This window comes from Nipponia nippon, unplaced genomic scaffold (assembly GCF_047370975.1).
Source record: "Nipponia nippon isolate SJK-2023a ecotype South Korea unplaced genomic scaffold, ASM4737097v1 scaffold_1, whole genome shotgun sequence".
NCBI lineage: Eukaryota > Metazoa > Chordata > Aves > Pelecaniformes > Threskiornithidae > Nipponia > Nipponia nippon.
Window position 1 is genome coordinate 37,831,092 of NW_028262290.1, and position 20,109 is coordinate 37,851,200.

The 20,109-nt window shown below is 36.7% G+C and overlaps 1 protein-coding gene across 3 annotated transcripts in view; it reads left to right on the forward strand.

Annotated features, from left to right (window-relative positions):
- The window catches only part of ARFGEF1 (ARF guanine nucleotide exchange factor 1), a 100,146-nt gene that overhangs the window by 52,174 nt on the left and 27,863 nt on the right, over positions 1–20,109 (forward strand). For 2 of the 3 annotated variants that reach the window (XM_087751845.1, XM_087751853.1), the window contains 12 exons: positions 519–652; positions 4,120–4,354; positions 8,799–8,898; positions 9,019–9,158; positions 9,263–9,371; positions 10,387–10,588; positions 11,651–11,762; positions 12,994–13,199; positions 13,300–13,384; positions 14,143–14,314; positions 15,522–15,673; positions 19,324–19,452. In XM_087751845.1, coding sequence (XP_087607971.1) covers positions 519–652; positions 4,120–4,354; positions 8,799–8,898; positions 9,019–9,158; positions 9,263–9,371; positions 10,387–10,588; positions 11,651–11,762; positions 12,994–13,199; positions 13,300–13,384; positions 14,143–14,314; positions 15,522–15,673; positions 19,324–19,452 — 1,776 coding nt within the window. The remainder of the gene's footprint in view (positions 1–518; positions 653–4,119; positions 4,355–8,798; positions 8,899–9,018; positions 9,159–9,262; positions 9,372–10,386; positions 10,589–11,650; positions 11,763–12,993; positions 13,200–13,299; positions 13,385–14,142; positions 14,315–15,521; positions 15,674–19,323; positions 19,453–20,109) is intronic. The other variant, XM_087751860.1, reaches the window with a different exon arrangement.

Consider the following 20,109-nt stretch of genomic DNA (forward strand, 5'->3'; position numbering starts at 1 on the left):
TTTTAAGCTTAAAAAGCTGCAGTCACGTATTCCATACAAATAGAAGATTAACATTAAACATGTTGCTTATATAAAGAACAATACCAAATTGCAAGAACTTAATAATAGGGGTGATTATTGTACCATAGAAATTTTACCAAATGTGTCTTGCCACAGATATGTAACTACTCGCATTCTATTAAAATGTCAAGTTGGTTTTTTTTTTAAACTAGTTATCTACTGAAAATGTCTGAAGGCAATTCACTGGAAGTTACCTTACTTAAACTTGACCTACCTAATTTCATGACAGTCTTTAATTAATTCTGACTTCTTACTGAGATGGCAGTTCTTATTAGTGAGTTTGTTAATTTTAACTGGACTGCAGAATATTTTATTTTGTTTTCGTTTAGTCTTGAGACCATAAAGCCATAGTGAATTAGTTATATTTGTATGTTAACTTCTTGTTGCTAGGAGGTGGGGATTTCCCTACACACCCTGCTAATGCAAAATGGAATACTGAAATATGTTAACTTCTTTAGGAATCTGGAAATTCTTCAGGACCTACCCCTGGTGCTAAGTTTTCCCACATTTTACAAAAGGATGCCTTCCTTGTATTCAGGTCACTGTGTAAACTCTCCATGAAGCCCCTGTCAGATGGACCGCCAGATCCAAAGTAAGTAGAATTAAGAGTTCTCATAATGAATCTTTTCTATTTGAAAATAAAAATAAATTATTTAAATAAATTTGAAAGTCCTCGGTTATTGAGAAAATAATGGTATGGTAAAAAGAACTTGGAAACTTTGTAAAGGTACTTTTATGTTTTAATGCATCGTTTGTATGTTAAATGAAAGCAACTGCTACTACCCATCTACCTGTTTAGAAGTTTCTTGACAACACCTACGCTTCCTGTAAGTACATCATGTTCTTCGTAGTTGCTCTTTATAACGTTTTTCAGAAGGATTTGTAGAGAAGGTCTTCAGGTATTTTTGGTCTCGGCTAATGTTACTCTGCTTTTAAGTAATACCTAGGTTCATAGCCGTTGCTGTTTATGCCCCACAATTTCTTACATCTCTTGCATATTGGGTATCCAGTACACATACCCAACTCTACTTCATCTTAATATAAGCTCCTCACTTTGAGCTGATACTGGTTATGATAAACTTGTGATATAGTGTTTCATTCTTTTGCTCAGGCTGGACACTTTTGACAGCCTCCTTAATCAAAACACAAATGTTTTGAAAACAAAGTCTGTATTTGCTTGTTTTGGAAATCTTGTCCTCTGACTGAAGATGCCATGTTTTCAATTTGGCTTAGAGAATTGTTCATTGTAAACAAACAAACAAAAAATCTTCTCCTCTATAGATGGGTGCCAGTATTAGTTAGTTGTGACTGTTGGCAAAGAACTTTGCTTTTCTGATCTTAAATAGAATTTATATGCATTTTTTTTTTTTTTGCACAGTAGGAACAATTGGTAATGCTTTTCAAGAGGAATGCTTTTTTGTTCCTAAGATATTAAAGCTGTAGTATGACTTCTGATGACAGTCAAAGGCCCAGTATTCTTCAAAATAAAATCAGCTTTACTGTTCCAAGGTCTAACTTCTAAAGCAAGTAACTTTAAGATGGTTTAATCACTGATATGTGTTGTGGATTTAATAAGCTGAAAAAAATATGATGTAGTAGAAAGGGTTTTGAAGGGTTAGTCTAGAACAATTTTCAAATTGTTATCTAGAGATGCACTATGGAAAGTCAGGACATTCAAGAATGAAGACTGAGGCATGAGATTTTTTTCTCACTGTTTTTGAGAATTTGTCTTCCAGGAAATGCCATGAAAATCGTTTGGTTTTAGTCAGTTCTCTGAAACTAAGACTGTCCATTTATTAAAGGCTTTAATGGATTAACTCCCTCCTGGAAGAGCAGCAATGGCTATTGAGGCACTTGAAGCATCTTATCTGAATCCATGGAGTCCTTGACATTCATATTAGAACTGATTAAGCTCTTCATACAGAACAAATTGGAGGAAATGGCATTTAGGGCAACAAGAATTAGCTGCAAAGGCATTCAAAGACGTCCTGTGCTTGGAGAAGTGCCTGGAATTTATCGGTGGTTCTGAGGCATTGATGGCTTTTTGAACTATTACAAACATGTTGTAATTGGAAGAGGAGGCGTAGGCTATCTACAGCATTTAAAAAAACCTCCTATCTGCCTCTTTAAAAATCATCTTTCCAGTAAAATTAGCTATAAAGTGTTTAATGAAAATATTTTTAAATTTTAGGTAACTGGACACGGAGCTTTAGCTTAAAATCATAAGCTGGGAGTTGAGATCAAGGTTATGCTTGCTGGGAACCTGCTTAATGGCTTTATCTCCTTTTTCCCTGGAATAAAATAAGATGGGGGATAAATGTCTTGAAGGTTTACTTATTAGATTTTAGTCCTTAAACTTGTTTTAAATTAAGTGGGCTTTACACATCATACAGAATTGGTAAGGCCAGCAAGTTAGGACTTCAGTTATGAGCTGACACTAGCTGGAAGTAGGCAATATTTAATATTTTATTTATGATTGAAATTCTCTTCATATTTAAATTCTTATTTCATAGCAAAGTATGGTCTGGTCATGTGCTGTCTGCACACTTGATGGAACGCGATGCAAAAATCGAGCCTTTTGCATCAAAGGAGATTGTTACATTAGGTTCCATGCAGCTGTGCAGCGTCCAGAGCCAGACATTTTCTTGAAGAACTCCTACAGAGAGCTGTTCTGCGGCATTTACTTTGACCTGCAGTGCATTAGGAGGAATGGGAGGAACAAGTTCCTCACTCAGTTTGACTGGCTATGTTTTGCTTCTCAAAAGTGTCTGCAGACAAAAAGTCTAAGCTTGGGATTATATTCTATGAGTTTGAAATGTTTGTAGATGTGAATGTTTGCCGTTTCCCCCCATCCCACTTTGCCAGCGTGCAGAAATCATTGAGTTTATCTGCAACATACTTGTTATTAATTTGCATTTTTGTTTTTAGCTAGACTGGAATTACTTTTTTTTCATTAAGCTTGTGTTTTTGCAGTATACAGCAAATATCCAAATATTGTATGTCACGTGTTGACTTGAAGCACTCCTTACCGTGTCTGCCCTGTACTGTATGAAAAATTTCTTGTCGTTGTTCCTTATGTTTCATAACTGTCCTCTGTCAGTGGGTGGTTGTTCAATGAAAGCTGTGGACTGTCTTGTTGGGAAAGCCATTTGTGTCTATGCCTGCTCTTCAGAAGAGTTATAGTCTTTTTCGAAATGATCAGAAGCGTGAAGGAGCATCAGGAGTCTGAAAAGAGAACGCTTTCACCCAGGATGCTATTTAAATTGCTTCGTATTTTCATAGATGCAGATTTCCTTTACACTTTTGTGTGGGTTGTTTTTGGGTTTTTTCTGTAATTTTTTTTTTAAAGCATAAATAGTAGCACTGTTCTGACATGAATTCTAGCTTACTTCGGTCTGTAAGAAGCGTGATGTTAACTGTGGAGCACTTGACAACACTGCAGTTGCTGGACTTTGTTATTGCCATGCTTGAAATAGGTACATTATGTATCTTAGCTGCTCTTGGAGTGGGATGGGGCCAGTGACTGATAAACAACACAAAAAAAGAGATTTCAGTGTTGGGAGGAAGTAGGTCGGGTAGTACAGCTGTTGTCTTTATGGTCCTTCAACTCTCTTTCCATGCTGGTGGAAATAGAGGAGGAGGAAGAATTTCCACCTTTTGGTAGTCAAGGTTCTGTAGATGGGCTGGATAGTTTAAATGGGATCTTCCAAAAATCCATTAAAAGGAAAGAATGCTCCCTTATCCTCTGGGTAAGATAGGCAGCATTGCCTACTGTTGCTGCTGTTCTGCGGTGCTGTGCTGCGCAAGAGAGAGTGGCTGAATAGTATTGGAGAGAAACAGTAACTGGAAAAGTTTAGTCTTGCCCACCTTCTTGGCTGAAGTGACCACTTCAACAAAAAACATCTTTTTATTACTTTCTAGACCAGGTTATGTCAAATTTGAGTTTATTTCATGAACATTCCACATACAAAATCATTGTGGTGTGCATTGACTTTTCAAGAGAATGTTTTATTTTTTATGACTTACACTGAGCCGTTATGCTGCATTGTTTTGTTCTAGATCTCATGAACTGCGATCAAAGATTCTTTCATTGCAGTTGCTTCTGTCCATTCTGCAAAATGCAGGACCTGTCTTCAGGACAAATGAGATGTTTATTAATGCTATTAAGCAGTACCTTTGTGTTGCACTGTCAAAAAATGGAGTCTCATCAGTTCCAGAAGTTTTTGAACTTTCACTTTCCATATTTCTTACCCTGCTCTCAAACTTTAAGACTCATCTAAAGATGCAGATTGAGGTACGTTACATGAATTTCTAATTTAAGGGCTCGGGGGAGTGTTACGTGAACATTTGTTTATATTTGTGTGTAGCTTGGTCTTGCTTAGATAAATTTGTTTTCTCTTCTGAATCTCAGCTTTTGCGTGAGACTTGCCAGATCTTCCCATGCATAGAAGCTCATTTTCACCCAGTGGCAATGGACTTGCTTGCAACAATGCCCTTGAAACCCCCTTCAAATAAAATAGCAGCATTTCCTTTGGAATACTTGCAGATTAAATAAGATTACTTCTGATGCTACAGAGCCAATGTGACACTTGTGGTAGTGTTCCTTTGGTGAAGTGGAAAGTGATGGGAAAACTTTTGTAGGGCTGTTTTAAAAAAATTTCCATCATATTTTAACTAGAACATGAAAAGAAGTACCTAATAAAGAAGTAGGCCGTTTCATCACTTAATAATAGACATTAACATAAACTAAGAAATTTTACAGTGCAAAACATGCTTTGATTGACTCTGTGATTGAGGTGAATTTTTGCAATCATAACTTATTATGTTCATAGTCACTACTGTTACTATATGAGTTAGTTTCCTTTATTTAAAAGCAGAGTTTTCTGTTGGCTGTGGCATGGTGTTATTGCAGAATGATGCTGAAACTCATAAATGAGTAGGCTTGTGGATAAACTTGGTCAACCAATGTTCGATAATGCAATTAGGAAGTTATAGCTCTGCACTACATAGTACAAATTAAGAAAATTAGTACACTTATGAAAAGACTGTGTAATACATAGTTTTGCAAAGGAATTTTAGAATAAAAATTAATAACTTGAAATGCATTGTGGATTCTCTTTGAGGTCACTTGAACAGATTTCTTAATAGAGTGAAATCCCAGCTATTTGATTATTGTAGCCACGTCCCTTTGTATATCAGGGCCTACATCAATATATGTCCTGAATAAGATAATCTTATTTCCTCAGGTCTCAAAAGGTGTATGCATGACTTAACTCCTTGGGCCATAAGTAGAGATAAGTCCATATTCTTAGCAATAAGAGTTATCCGAGTCCTGACAGACATTGCAAATTTTCTCGCTGGATATATTCTAAGTCATAGGGGAAAGCAAGACACATGTAGAGGCTTTGTTCTTGACTTCTAATTCTTGTGCCATATGGTACAAGCAGCTTCTTGGAATGATTCTGTCCATTTGAACCACATGGATACCCGCTTGTGTGTCCCACGTGTTAAAGATCTGAATTCCATGATGAATAAAGTAGTAGTCTGCACAGTGTGTTCCTACTGTTCATTTTGGTAATTTTTATGTTTTGGGAGTCAATGTGAATACTGAAGCCTGAAGATTGTCCCCGAAGTGTGGAGGTTAAGTACGTGAAAAGACGCTGAGAAATGTTGACTGTGTTGCTGTTATAAGGACCTTGAATTCAGGGATTTCTTCATCTATGGATGTCGTCGTATAAGTTGATATGTTGTGGTAGCTTTGGGGGAAGAACCTCATTTTGCCAGTACCATGTCAGTAGGGTATTGTGATCACTTACCAGGTTATTCTGATGCCTTTTTGGGTAAGAAACAGTAGGATTTCCAGTATTTCCTTGAGCATAGCTTGGTTAGAAATATAGGTTTGGTGATTGATTGATTGAATGTGCCTTTAAAATATGATGCATTTTGAAGGCTTTCAAGACAAACTGTGTGTACTCAACAAGACTGTAGTGCACGTGCAGTGTTCAGCACATCAGACAGTCTGGGCCGAGCTGCTCTTCAGTCACACAGCCTGCTTCCCAGAAAGCGCTGGACTCGCTATGTGTTCACAGAGCTTACAAGTCAGTGTGTAGGTGGTAAATGCATTGCAATACGGCTTTCCTGACAGAAATTTGATGAGCTTCCATCTCTGCCATCCTTTCCCCAAATTCCAAACAGAAAATGAAGACATATCTGAGGAAAATTGGATATAGGATACCCTACATTATTGTAGCAGCTTCTAGAATAAGCTAAATTAGGACCATCACCACATAGCAGGGCTGCATTTCCTCCTCACAAATACGAAAGCCAAAAGCTTGATGCTGCCAAAGTATCCATCTATTACAAAGTATGGGGGACAGCAATTTCTAGAAACTTACTCTTTTTCCTGGTTGTGAGCTAAGAATACCTCTTCTTTTAGCTACTGATCCTAAAGGTTATTCAGAAGATGTGGGTAGGCAAGTAGATAACTTCACATTCAGTTTGTGTCTTGGAGCTGTAAGGGGAGCCATATGCTCTGATTTATAATATGCAAAATCTATATATTTTGGGATTGAGGCTGAATTCTTTGTCTGTGTAAGAAATTTTTGGTGTATTTTAAAATACTAGTTTCAGATTCTGTTGAAAGTGACCCTCCCTTGGTCCTTTGACTTAAATATTCAGCTAACACTGCCCTCTGACAGTTAAAATAGATTGAGTCGTACCTTAATTGTATTGTAACTGTATTTCTAAATGGGTCAATGAATATATTTGCAGCAAATCAAGTCCCTAGATGTCAGGGGATTTGGGGTGTCATTTAGCTATACTTACCATTACCACCCTTTTGTAACTGTGAATAAGCTATCTTAAAGCTCTTATTTTCAGTTTACCAAACTAAATAATTAGCTCTTTCCTGATTTAGTTTTCCAATATGCTAGGATTAAAGTCTCAACTCTGTGACATGAATTGTAGTAAGTAAAATAGTGATAGACAGTGTTTTTAAATATCTGAAATGTAAATAATCAGTACAGTTTTGAGAAGCTGTTCATTCCAAGATATGCTTGTTCAAAGTTGACACCAGAAGCAAGAAGTCAGCTCTGTCTCAGAAGCATAGAATCTAAAGTGTCTTTGCAGTATGCAGACCTTCGAGCTAATTTCTCTTCTAGCTTAGACTTGGGTTTAGTTTTTGTAGTTGAAACTTTATTATCTGCTCCATCAGTGACTTCTTTTTTTAAATTTTCTACCAGAAAAAAGAACATTACTGTCAAAAATCAGAAAACAGCAAATATGTAACTAAGGATTGCTCATAGCATGACCTTTATTAAAATTTTATGTCTTCCTCTGTTTGGATTACATAAAATTGTGGCTAAAATCAGTCTACTACTCTTGAGTATATTTAAGCGCTTGCAAGTCTTTGATCTGTTATGTGTTGAACTCCTTATGTTTCGTGGGGATGCTTTCCTTATTGAGACTAGTAACTGGGATTGTACTGTGTGCCTCTCTTTCTCTAAAGAGGCCAATAAAATGGAAATACCGTTAGCGCATTTTGCTTAAGGAAACAGCTTACCATCGAAGTTGCTTAAAAATCAATGTTGCTGTTTTTCCCCAAACATGTGACTTAAACCGAAATTAGCCTTATGCTTATCTCTACCTGGCTAATAGCATAAAAATATCTGTAAAAATTCTGTGGCATAAGGGAATATCTAATATTAAAACAAGGGTAGTTACATATTTGGATATTTGTGTGCTGCTCTGCTCCTCTGCTCAGAGCTCTGCTCCTCAGAGAAGAGGAGCTTGATGGCTTGAGACTATCAGCAGCGTTCTAGAAAAAAAACATATGTTGGTGGATTTGGTAGCCACAACTGGCTATGAAGAGGTGAGCTCTCAGAAGTGCAGAACGGTGATGTAATGTTGTGTAGGATGGTGATGTAATGCCATGTAGCAGTTCACATTTTGAGTTCATATGCTGTTACAGCGGTTGCTGCTGCTTAGGGAAGCAGTGAGAAAAAGCCTGCCCTAGCTGCTAAGCATGCTCAGCTGAACTAGTCTGCCTGTAATACTAATGGATCTGGTGAGGAACTAATTGAGAGAGAATATAATTGTCGCTGTTCCAAACAAAAGCATCTATACTAAAGCGATTTCAGGGAAAACTGTGTCTCTTTTAGGGAAGAGTAATTTTCCTATTAGTGGACCTGCTGCATTTTTTATGCTGTGCCTGACCAATACCCTTCTTCCAATAATCTAATACTGTAGAATGATTCTTTTGTGTCAAGATGTTTCCCTTCTAATGAAGGTCCAATACTGTAAATTGGCATAAGTGGTTGTTTGTTACATTTGTGCCATAATATCATCATCTCGTAGAGAAAATCTTTTGTGGTGAGGTAATACCTCTCCTTTCAAAATCCCAAATGATCTCTAATAGCAGCTTAGACTTCTTGTTAGGCTAAATTGTCCTTCAGGACTTCACATCATTCCTGGTTCTTCTGTTTTTGAGTGATCAGAATATAAACCAAACTTTTCAGCTGGACAAAACTCCAGAAGTACATCAGTAATAATTCGAATTCCTAATTTGAACGTGTCAAGCGTAAGTTGTATTTACTCCTACCCTCCTTTTTTTTTTTTCCTTCTCCTGTACCTCTGAAGTGCTACTTTCAGAATTATGTCAGAATATTGGCCATCAAAGTTAGCGACTGCATTTGTAATAGATTTTATTTTTTTCTCCCTCTTCCTGGAATATTTGTTAGGTTTTCTTCAAAGAAATTTTCCTGTATATCTTGGAAACTTCTACTAGCTCATTTGATCATAAATGGATGGTTATACAAACGCTGACAAGGATATGTGCAGGTATTAAGGACCATTTGGTTCTAGTTTTTACATTTTTACACTAAAGAACAACACTGTACTTGCCTTTCATTGAATGATTTACTTTTTGTTCTGAGTTTGACAATGTCACTTTGCTTATAGATGCCCAGAGTGTAGTGGATATCTACGTGAACTATGATTGTGATTTAAATGCAGCAAATATATTTGAAAGGCTGGTTAATGACCTATCAAAGATTGCTCAAGGAAGGGGTAGCCAAGAACTTGGCATGTCCAACGTTCAGGTAAAAACTCCACCAAACTTTATGAAGCTTCATGTTTCTTGGCATGATACGTTAAGACTAAGCTCTCCATTCCACTAATGTATTGCTTTTGAAATCTTTTCTAGGAATTAAGTTTGAGAAAAAAAGGATTGGAATGCTTAGTATCAATCTTGAAGTGCATGGTGGAGTGGAGTAAGGATCAATATGTAAATCCCAATTCTCAGACAACACTTGGTAAGAGATGAGATGTGTTTCTTCTAGCTTTAGTAAAGAGGTGCTTTAGTGCATTTTTCCATTATTTTGATACTGTTGGTGTCCAGATTGGTAAAACCTCTTGCATTAAAAAAAGAGAGAGAATAAACTTTGTTTTTCTGTGGTAGAAATATCGGTAAGTTTGGATTGGTATCATTTGAACAAGTTGTTTAAGTTGTCTTTTCTTAACGGTATGAATTCCTAGAAAGCTACTATGCCGGAAATTACTAAATCCTGTTATTTTCTATATTTCTAATTTTAAAAGGATTGCAAAACTTAATTTGAAGCTCCCCTGATTTAACCTAACTTCATATTGATTAAATTACTACTGAAGCAAGCTGGATGGAGAGCATTTTTTAAATTTATTAATGTATAGCTACAGAATTTTCATTGTTGTAAGCAGTGAAGTAACTAAATCATTACTTGTTTTAATCTTGTTTCCATCTGACCTGAGATGAAAAGTACTAAGGTTATGCCAGAATTTTCAGGTTAAGCGCTTAAAGTTGGTAGGTGAAGTAATAACCTTTCTAGAGGTGGTTTGCACGGCTGTCTTCGTGAACTGAGAGCACCAGCTCCTTGGCATATCTGATCATAAACACTTGTAGACGCTCTGTTTCTGAAAGTTAGAATAGTGTGATTCACTTCAGGTCAAAAGTAACATCAGACTTGAAAATAAAAGGAAAGATCTGTAGTTGGGTTTCTAAGGTGTCGTATATTTTTTTTTTTTTTTTGCACGTGCCTAGAAATTATAGTTGTAAGGCTTAAATTTCAGGTATGTGATAGACTGAAAGAATCCATCTTGATATGTTGTAGTGATTTTTTTGTTATTTTCCCAACAAAACCAAAAGCAGAATATTTATATAAAAATAAATAAATAATTGAAGATAACCCTAGTAGGTTTTAAAAGCCTTCAGAGGGGATTTGAAGAATAACCTGTGATTTTAATTTCTTTTCACTGTATGTATTTTGTATGTGTCTAACCCTTTCCAATTTATAGGCCAAGAAAAACCCACGGAACAGGACAGCAATGAAACCAAACACCCTGAGACAATTAACAGATATGGAAGCTTAAATTCCTTGGATTCTACTGCTTCATCAGGAATTGGCAGTTACAGCACACAGATGTCTGGCACTGACAACCCAGAGCAGTTTGAGGTCCTAAAGCAACAAAAGGAAATAATAGAACAAGGAATTGACTTGTGAGTGCCCTTTTATCACCCATGGGAGGGTGGATTCTTTTGGAGCTATGAAGATTCCTGGGTTTTTCTTCCTTCTCCTCATAGATACTCATCTTGTGTTAGGAAAAAAACTCTGGATGTAACAGCACTTCCTCTGGTGAAAGAGTGCTGAATGGTGTCCCCTTTGGAGCCTGTCAACAGTGTTTTGTGTTAACCTAATTCCTCACAGCTAGAAGATGAGTACTCTGAATGTTTGTTCTTTTTTTCTCCAGACCTGCTTGTCTAAAAATAAGATTTTTATATTTGGATAAAAAGAACATTGAACTTGTGATCAATTGAATACAATCCGTTTTAGTGTACACATTACTGATGAGTGTGTCTGTATGCTTAAGCTGATGCTTCCTTCTGATTAACTAACTTGTCATAATTAGAACTGGAGGTTAGTATAATTTCTCAGTGCAGTCTGATACGAATCTTCTGTGTGATTTCAGCCTTGTCACCTTACCTCCTCAGTGAGGTCACTTTATGCAAAAATGAAAGTATTCTATAGTATAGTTTTCAGACCCTGAACAAACATGCCTTAGTCCTTTAGGGTTTCAGTTTCTTTCAGTTAGCTGGTTCCTTGTCTTGTATGTTTCCATTCTTACAGGCAACTCATGGATTTCTTCATTGTTTCATACAGATTAAAACAAAAAGCAACAGAGCATAATTGTTCCTTTCCAAGCCAATACTTTACTATTTCTGTGGAATGTTTTTTCTTCACAAGTGCCAGAGTAAATGATAGTCTTTAGCTCTCTTTACTGGGAGCTGCTTGGATGCCATGCTGGCAGTTACGTAGCAAAGAGGAAGAGGAGGCTGGTTACAGGGGAAAAAAAACATAAAATCAGCCAATGATGAAGGGAATAATCATAGAAAGGAATAGCTCATTCCTATCTAATGCACAGTTTGATAAAGGAAAAATATTTAATACATAGATTTTCAATACCTCATCCAAAATTATTGAATCTTTTTACTTAAGCTGGTAAGGCTTTGTGCATGGGTAAAAGGGTTAACTCTCATTCCATCCTGCTCTTGATTGTACAGATTCAACAAGAAACCAAAGAGGGGGATTCAGTACCTGCAAGAACAAGGAATGCTTGGCACTACCCCTGAAGATATTGCTCAGTTCTTGCATCAAGAAGAAAGATTAGATTCAGTAAGAAAACTCTTTTTCTGATGGTTCTCATGCTGATGTTTTTATACTAATTGAAAATCACATGATAGTGTTTTAAAGTGCATAACATTATTGTACAATGAAGAAAAGGAAACCTCTCTCTTTTCTAAAATGTGTGAGCTCAAGGGATTTGAATTGGAGTATCATAAGAGCTATACCCTGTACTATATGCATCCTGCAGTTCAGCAAAGTGTAAAGGAAAAGACTGACCTACTTGAGCTGATTCAAAACTTGTACTTAGTTGCTAGTATAGCTAGAAGCAACTTACTAAACTGTATGTACTTTAATCCAGTAAGTGTCTGGCAGAAGTAACGGTCCTTCAAAGATGGCTAAAAAACAACATGGTGCAACAACATGAAAAGCATTTTTTGCTGCCTCCCAAAGGAAGGTTATTTAATCTAGATGAGTTTTTTGATTTTATTTACAGCTTGCAGCTGTTGCTGGACTTGGATGGGTCCTGCAATACCTGGCTGAGGAGGGTGGGAATATCTCATGTTGGTATTGTCATGAAAAACTTAGCTTTCCGAAATGGCAGTCTGCACCATTGTGCTTAGTAACCACCCCCATTTTTTTCTAAGGAAAGGCTCGCATATGCCCATGCTTGCAGCTGTGACTGAAGTCATAAATTTCAGTATTAGAACTTAGAGACAGCCATCAAAACAAATTTTTAACCTCAGTTTACATATACAGGTATCTTTATCTGAATGCATAGTATTTTTCACTGTACTGTGTTGTGTTGACAGTGATCAACTTGGATGTATTTGAATACCAGCTATTTATATTCAAGCAGCACTTAGATCTATTTGAGATCTATACTCTAGTGGGAATAAAGCTGAGTTTAGTAAGATTTTCATTCCTGTAGTAAGTTTCCCAACTACAAAAATCATTACAGCAGAGAACAAACAATCATTGGTAATATTAACTTTGTCTTGTGCACGTGTGGAATTCATCTACTAGGAAAAAAAGGTGCATGAATAAAACCAGCGAAGGGGAAAAGTAGGCAGATATGAGCATGTAAGAGCGTTATAATGGAATATATGGCCAAAATACTTTGATTTAGAGTGTAGAGGAGTAGCAGGAATATGCCTTAGTTAACTGCATACAGGCCTCTCTTTTTGTAAGACATATGGGCAGTATGACTCTGTTGTTCTTATTTGATATTTTTTTTTCCAGTGTCAATGCAATAGTTTGTCTTTTTCTATTCTTATTTTAGACTCAGGTTGGGGAGTTCCTGGGAGACAATGATAAATTTAACAAAGAAGTCATGTATGCATATGTAGACCAACACGACTTTTCAGGAAAGGATTTTGTTTCAGCTCTGCGCATGTTTCTAGAGGGATTTCGTCTTCCCGGAGAGGCTCAAAAAATTGATCGCCTAATGGAGAAATTTGCTGCTAGATATTTAGAATGTAACCAAGGGTAGGCCATACTTTGTCTTCAGAACTTTGGAAAGCTGAATAATAAGTAAAAAATCCTAATGTGTTAAATTTGCTGTTCTTTTTCTCCTTTCCCCCTTCAGGCAAACTCTTTTTGCTAGTGCAGATACTGCCTATGTTTTAGCTTACTCAATTATCATGTTGACAACAGATCTTCACAGTCCACAGGTATGTTGCTAGAAGAATATTTGTGTAATCCATAGACATCTAACTTTCAGGCTTTGTGACAATGTAGTTGTAAAAGCTTGATGTTCAATTGAACACCAATATGTGCGTAAGAAATACGGTAGCTTAAGTTTGTGCATCTTTTAAGCAACAGTATTGTGTTTCATTGGTGTAGAGATTTTTAAGTTGTTTTGGTTAGACCTTTCTGTAAGGTGTCATTTCCCTACTCTGTGTTGAATAGGAATTGTCTGGATTTGCTTTCATATTACAGCACTCACAGTAGTGATCTAGCCTACAGTCAAAGCCAGAACTTATGATTTTAACAAAAATCTGCTCCTGATTTCAGTCTAAAAAAATAACACAGCTTTATTTTGATAAATACAGCTCTGGAGTGCATAATATTCAAAGTTGTGGTTATTAGCCATCAACATTTATTTAAGCAAAATCTGGAAAGAGTATTGAACTCTTATGAGATTAGGGGATTATGTTTAAAATAGATAGTTTGGTCTGTATGACAAGATAAAACATACATTGTAATGTATGTCTAATTGGTCTGCAAATTCTACTGAATGTTTGAGTGTTGTAATGTCCACATGGCCTTGAGTTATTTTTTAGATTTGACAGCATAGTCTTGGATATGTTGGATACTTTAAAATGTCTTCTGAGTCAGCAGGTTTGTCCTTCATGGTAGCTTTTCATCTGTTTGGCTGCTTTATAGGCAGCAATGTAATTGCTATGAACTTCCCTCATTTGGGTTTCAGGTTAAGAATAAAATGACGAAAGAACAGTATATTAAAATGAATAGAGGTATCAATGACAGTAAAGATCTCCCTGAAGAATATTTGTCTGCTATCTATAATGAAATAGCTGGAAAGAAGATTTCAATGAAAGAAACAAAAGAATTAACAATACCTACAAAATCCAGTAAACAAAGTAAGTAGTTGCAATGTTAGCTTTTTTCAAAGTGTTGGCTCTTCAGTTTGATGAAGCTATCTCCTTTTTAAAATGAGAGATGAATGAAGCAAGCACCACTTACTTAACTCAAAATGAGTCCTAACTTCTAATTTCGTATTCTTTTTAACATAAATGCATGATGCTACCTTCAAATCTGTGTTAAATGCAACTGCTTATTTTCACTTCCCTTTGCATCTGAATTCCTGGTATTCAGTGCTTTGACTATGGAGAAGACAGGTTTTACTGTTGAACAGAAACATACAAAAATGCGTTTGAGGGATTTGTGAACTAACAATGTTGCTGAGTGGCATAGTGCAGAACAAACACAGTAGTTGTGCCTTCTGTTTCTAAGGTCACCTTTGTGTTTTTCTGCAATAACCAGTCCGTCATCTTCAAAAGTTTTGCATTATTTGGTTTGTAGGGCCCTAATTTATACACTTTTTAAATTAATTATCTTTTCCTTTCTGAAATACCAGAAAAACTTTGTGTTTTGCAGTGTGAAGATTCAGATGTTACTCGTTCTAGCTTTTCTCCAGAGAACATACAGAGAGACTTGACTTTTTCCCAACATAGTCAAATTTGTATACTTTTAAGTTCTAGGTTAGCCTTATGAACATATTACTTACCGGAACTTTGCATCTGGAAAAAAGAATCCCTCTTATTTTCAATATTTGTTCAATTAATATAATGTTTTTATTGTAATTTTAAAGAAGCTGATTACTACATTCTACTTGGGTTTTGCTTTCTTGATGAGATGGAGGTTCTGTTACTGAAATGAAAAGGTGATTAAGGTAGTTCTCCCTCAGAAAAAGGATGTCCACTTATTTTTATTGTTATTTTCTGTGCTGATGGATTGCTATGAAACTTCTGGTCACTTTGAATTTAGCTTAGTGGATGTGATATTTATGCTGTCAGTTGAGGTGATGGAGAAGAAATGTTTGTTGTGCAAATCTTCAAATTCTGTAAAGGTTTAAAATGAAGTTACATTTCATACATAAGTTTGCCTTAAGTTAAATCTTATCTATATTGTAAAAGAAATATCTTGCTGGTATGGTAATTTCTGAAAGTAAAGATAATACAAAAAATGTGTCTGAGTATGGCACTTAACAAAAAACTTAAAATTATTATATTCCTGAAGATGCCACTGCTAAAGATGCAGAAATGAGAGGAAACAATGTGTTTACAGGTGTTGCTAGTGAAAAGCAGAGAAGACTCCTATATAATTTGGAAATGGAACAAATGGCTAAAACAGCTAAAGCTCTCATGGAGGCAGTGAGCCATGTTCAGGCACCTTTTACTAGTGCAACACACCTGGAGCATGTGAGACCCATGTTTAAGGTGAGATACATGTTTAGATATTTACCTAGAATATCACATAGTTTCTTAATACAAAATACTGACTGACAGGATTTGTTGAAAATACTCAAGATTTTTGTCTGCTACATTTTGATCATTTTGTAAGTTATTTAACTTGCTATGAGAAAGAAGGGATTTTGAGCCTTCTGCTCCAGTTTCATTTGCCCTGGGATTTAAGAAGTTTCTATGCTGGTAGAAGCAGCATCTTGATATAATGGAGGAGTTATGAGGAGTATGTTGAGGGGACAAAAGTACAAAGAGTAGTTAAAAACTTGAAATGATAGGATTTTTATTTCAGGTATAGAGGTGCAGTCAAAACAACAGATTTACAAAAGTGAGAAATGACTAATCCCAGTTCATTGTTTGAGTCCCTCCTACTGCTTCTAAGGGAGATTACTACATTGCATTTTGGGGGAGCAATTATCAGGACAAACTTCTGTCTAATGTTGTTTGTTGCAAATTAATATTTCAAAACGCTAGGTAGGACCATCATCTAGTTTTGGAGGAGATAGCTGGACCTGTAGTAAGCCATTATTCTAAACACCTGTCTTTGCTATTGTGTAGGTGCAAAGCTGTCTGCATCCCAAATGCCTTTTCCATACCAGTGATTCAGATTTGTAGATACAGAGTATGTTCAGTACTGTATTATGCTTCAGTATGCTATTGGATATGGTCTTCGACATAACTAACTCATTACGGTTAACTGCCACTGAAATAAATTGTTGCGCCCTTACCATGCCCTCTCGTTTGCTGCCCTTGTGCAAGTAGTGGTCATCACATGACTCCTTTGTGAACTGCTCCAGGGAGGTAAAGTCTCAGACCACTACCATTACAATAAACAAATGGTTCCCTGGAGTGATGTACTGTGAAGTCAGGTTGAGCTCCAGGCCCAGGCTCAAGAATCATAGAATCGTTTAGGTTGGAAAAGACCTTTAAGATCATCAGGTCCAACCGTTAACCTATCACTGCCAAGTCCACCACTAAACCATGTCTCTAAGCTCCACATCTACACGTCTTCTAAATACCTCCAGGGATGGGGACTCAACCACCTCCGTGGGCAGCCTGTTCCAGTGCCTGACTGCCCTTTGAGTGAAGAAATTTTTCCTAATATCCAACCTAAACCTCCCCGGTGCAACTTGAGGCTGTTTCCTCTCATCCTGTTGCTTGTTACTTGAGAGAAGAGATCAACACCCACCTTGCTACATCCTCCTTTCAGGTAGTTGTAGAGAGCAATAAGGTCTCCCCTCAGCCTCCTTTTCTCTAGGCTAAACAACCTCAGTTCCTGCAGCCACTCCTTAGAAGACTTGTTCTCTAGACCCTTCACCAGCTTCGTTGCCCTCCTCTGGACACGCTCCAGCACCTCGATGTCCTTCTTGTAGTGAGGGGCCCAAAACTGAACACAGTACTCAAGGTGCGGCCTCACCAGTGCCAAGTACAGGGGCACGATCACTTCCCTGGTCCTGCTGGCCACGCTATTTCTGATACAAACCAAGATGCTATTGGCCTTGGCCACCTGGGCACACTGAGGATCTAGCTGTAAAATTGCTGTCCGTGAGGAAACTTCTGGGTTCTTTATTGCCATATTAATAAAAGTACGATAATACTCTGCTTGTACAGAATAACGCTAAATGAAGCCCTTGTTTAAGATCTACTTTCAGAGTGTCAGGGTGTCACTTAGCAGAGGTGTACTGTACATAATTTCTCTCTGCTGACTTCTTTAAGGCTGAAGTGAAATAACTTCCATGCAGGCATCTGTAAAATTCATGGACTATTTTTCCTTAAGATACCAGCCCAGTTACTCTATAACATTCCTAGCTTTTAGTATCTGAAAAGTACATTTGCAAAATCCATTTTCAAAGGAGCAAAATATGAAGCATCAAGGTAAATTAACACCCTAAACATCTTTTGTGAAGGTGCTAAGAATTAGGAGTCGTCTTGCTTGAGGATGTTCATAAATTAATTAAAGTACTGAGGATAATGTAATGTGTTGAACAGAGAGCTGTCTTCTCAGAAAGTGAGAACTGTGGAAGTTTAAATATAATTTCACTTTTTTTTAATTTAGACTTTTTAAATTTTATTTTATTTTTATTTCAGCAAAACTTCATAAATGTCTGGGTGTCTCTTTCACCCATTGAAGCCAGTGTAAAATTTATCATTATAACTATATTTACAGATAGATTTGCGAAGTGATAAAGCAGAACAAAAATTCACTTTTATACACCCACCTAAGCAGCCCCAAATTGATTGTCTATTTTAGAGGCATAATTTTTCACCTTTAATGACAAAACAGTCTATTATAAATAACAGCATGAATCTAGTTATAAAGCATACTGTACAGATCTCTAGATAGTTTTTAAGAAAATATTTCAGTTTTGAGATTTTTAAGATTAGTTTTCATTTCAATAGGAATGAAAAAGGGGGGGAGAGAAACATACACTTCTGGGACATAGAATCATAGAATAGTTTGGGTTGGAAGGGACTTGTAAAAGTCATGCAATAGGGAATTAAGTCCTGGATCTAGGAATTCATCTGATGCCTTTAATACTGTCCCAGAGTTATGGTTTGGTGTGTGCAAGTGTTAAACGCTTTTCTGAGGTAGTGCTTTTGGAATTGCTGGCTTAAATGAAACCAAAGCTCTGTGGTGCATCGTTTTATTATGAAATTAAGTGTGAAATCTGTTACTCTCTGCTGTGCCCGTTGACTCTGTATTTCATATGGGGTTATTTCAGGTAAAATTATTTCTAAAATCATTCTGGGTACCCTGGGCTTTCCTGTCCATAACCACGTGTAGTTACGGCAGGATCCTCTGCATCTTCTGATTGGTTTTTCTGCCTGTGGGAGAGGGAGCCTTGACCACAAGGACAGGACGATGTGGACTCTCCTGCAATAACTTTTAGCTGAGTGTATTACATTACACTCTCAGTCCCACCAAAGGCAAGAGGATGGGAAACATCAACAGTGGCTTAGATACAAAAAGATGGAGAGCCAAGGGCAACAAAATTAAGAGCAGAGAGATCAAGGAAAGAGTCGTGTCCTGTCTCTTATTGTTGTTGTCTTACTGTAATTTTAGTGGAATTAATACAGTTTGCTGCCCTGTTTTACCATACCTTTTTTTTTTCCTTCTGGTGTTACCAGGACAAACTTGTCTTACTTAAGTACATACTTTTCATCATAAAGGCATCTATTATACACTGTGTTGGTTCTTGTAATAACTGTTGACTCTGTTTCTCACTGTACGAAGATAAAGGTTATCGCAGGAATACCAAAACTCCAGTAAACATCTAACCGACATAGCTTTGGGGTTTGTTTGTTGTTTTATTTTGTTTTGTTTTTTCCCAGCTATCTGAAGATGATTGTGTGTGTTGGTTGCTGAGGGAGAGTGCTTCTGAGGGTAGTGTCAATCTGCATTACTTCTATCGTATTTTATATCTCATGTCTCTTCTAACTGTACTTCTGTCCTATTCCATGTCTCATGTCTGTTCTATTTCATTTCCTTTTTGACAAAAGGCAATATCAGGGTTAATGATGTGAGTTAAGGACAGAATTTACACTTCAGCAAGATGTTGAAACTATAACATTCCCTTCAAGTACTGATAGTTGCTAACATAACTTTTATTTTGCATACATTCCAGTTGGCATGGACACCTTTTCTAGCTGCATTCAGTGTGGGTCTTCAGGACTGTGATGACACCGAAGTTGCCTCTCTTTGTTTGGAGGGTATACGATGTGCAATCAGGATCGCTTGCATTTTCAACATTCAGGTAACAAAAATTAAGAGTGAGACAATACTTTGATTTATGTACCACCAAAACGTTAGTGGGGTTCTAAGAGTCCTTGTTGCTGAACCTATGCATTCCAATACCTAGAGGCTGCCTGCTTCTGCCATTGCAACTTCATCTGATATTTGACTGGAAGTGTTTTAAGTAAAATGGCCTTTGACTGGAAGTGTTTTAAATAAAATGGCCTTTGACTGGAAGTGTTTTAAATAAAATGGCCTTTGACTGGAAGTGTTTTAAATAAAATGGCCTTTGACTGGAAGTGTTTTAAATAAAATGGCCTTCGACTGGAAGTGTTTTAAATAAAGTAACTTTTATTTTTCATGGTATTTTGTGGTAAGTGCTGCCATGCCTGTGTACTGAATTTTTGTTTCCCCACAAGTTGACTACTTTTATGTCAAAGTACTTTCTTTCTAGCTTTGTTACAAAGCTGTTTAGCTTTGTTATGATGTTTCATAAAATGAGTCTTTCTATCCTGTTTCATAAGTAAAATAGTATCTCTGTGAACTGTGTTTCAAATATTGTTCTCAACTTCAGAGAGATTATACTAATCTGAGACTTCTATAATTGGATACCATTTTAACAGTTATGGCACTGGAAATGTCATTCCTGATGTAATGCATTAATGTATCTTGCATTAAG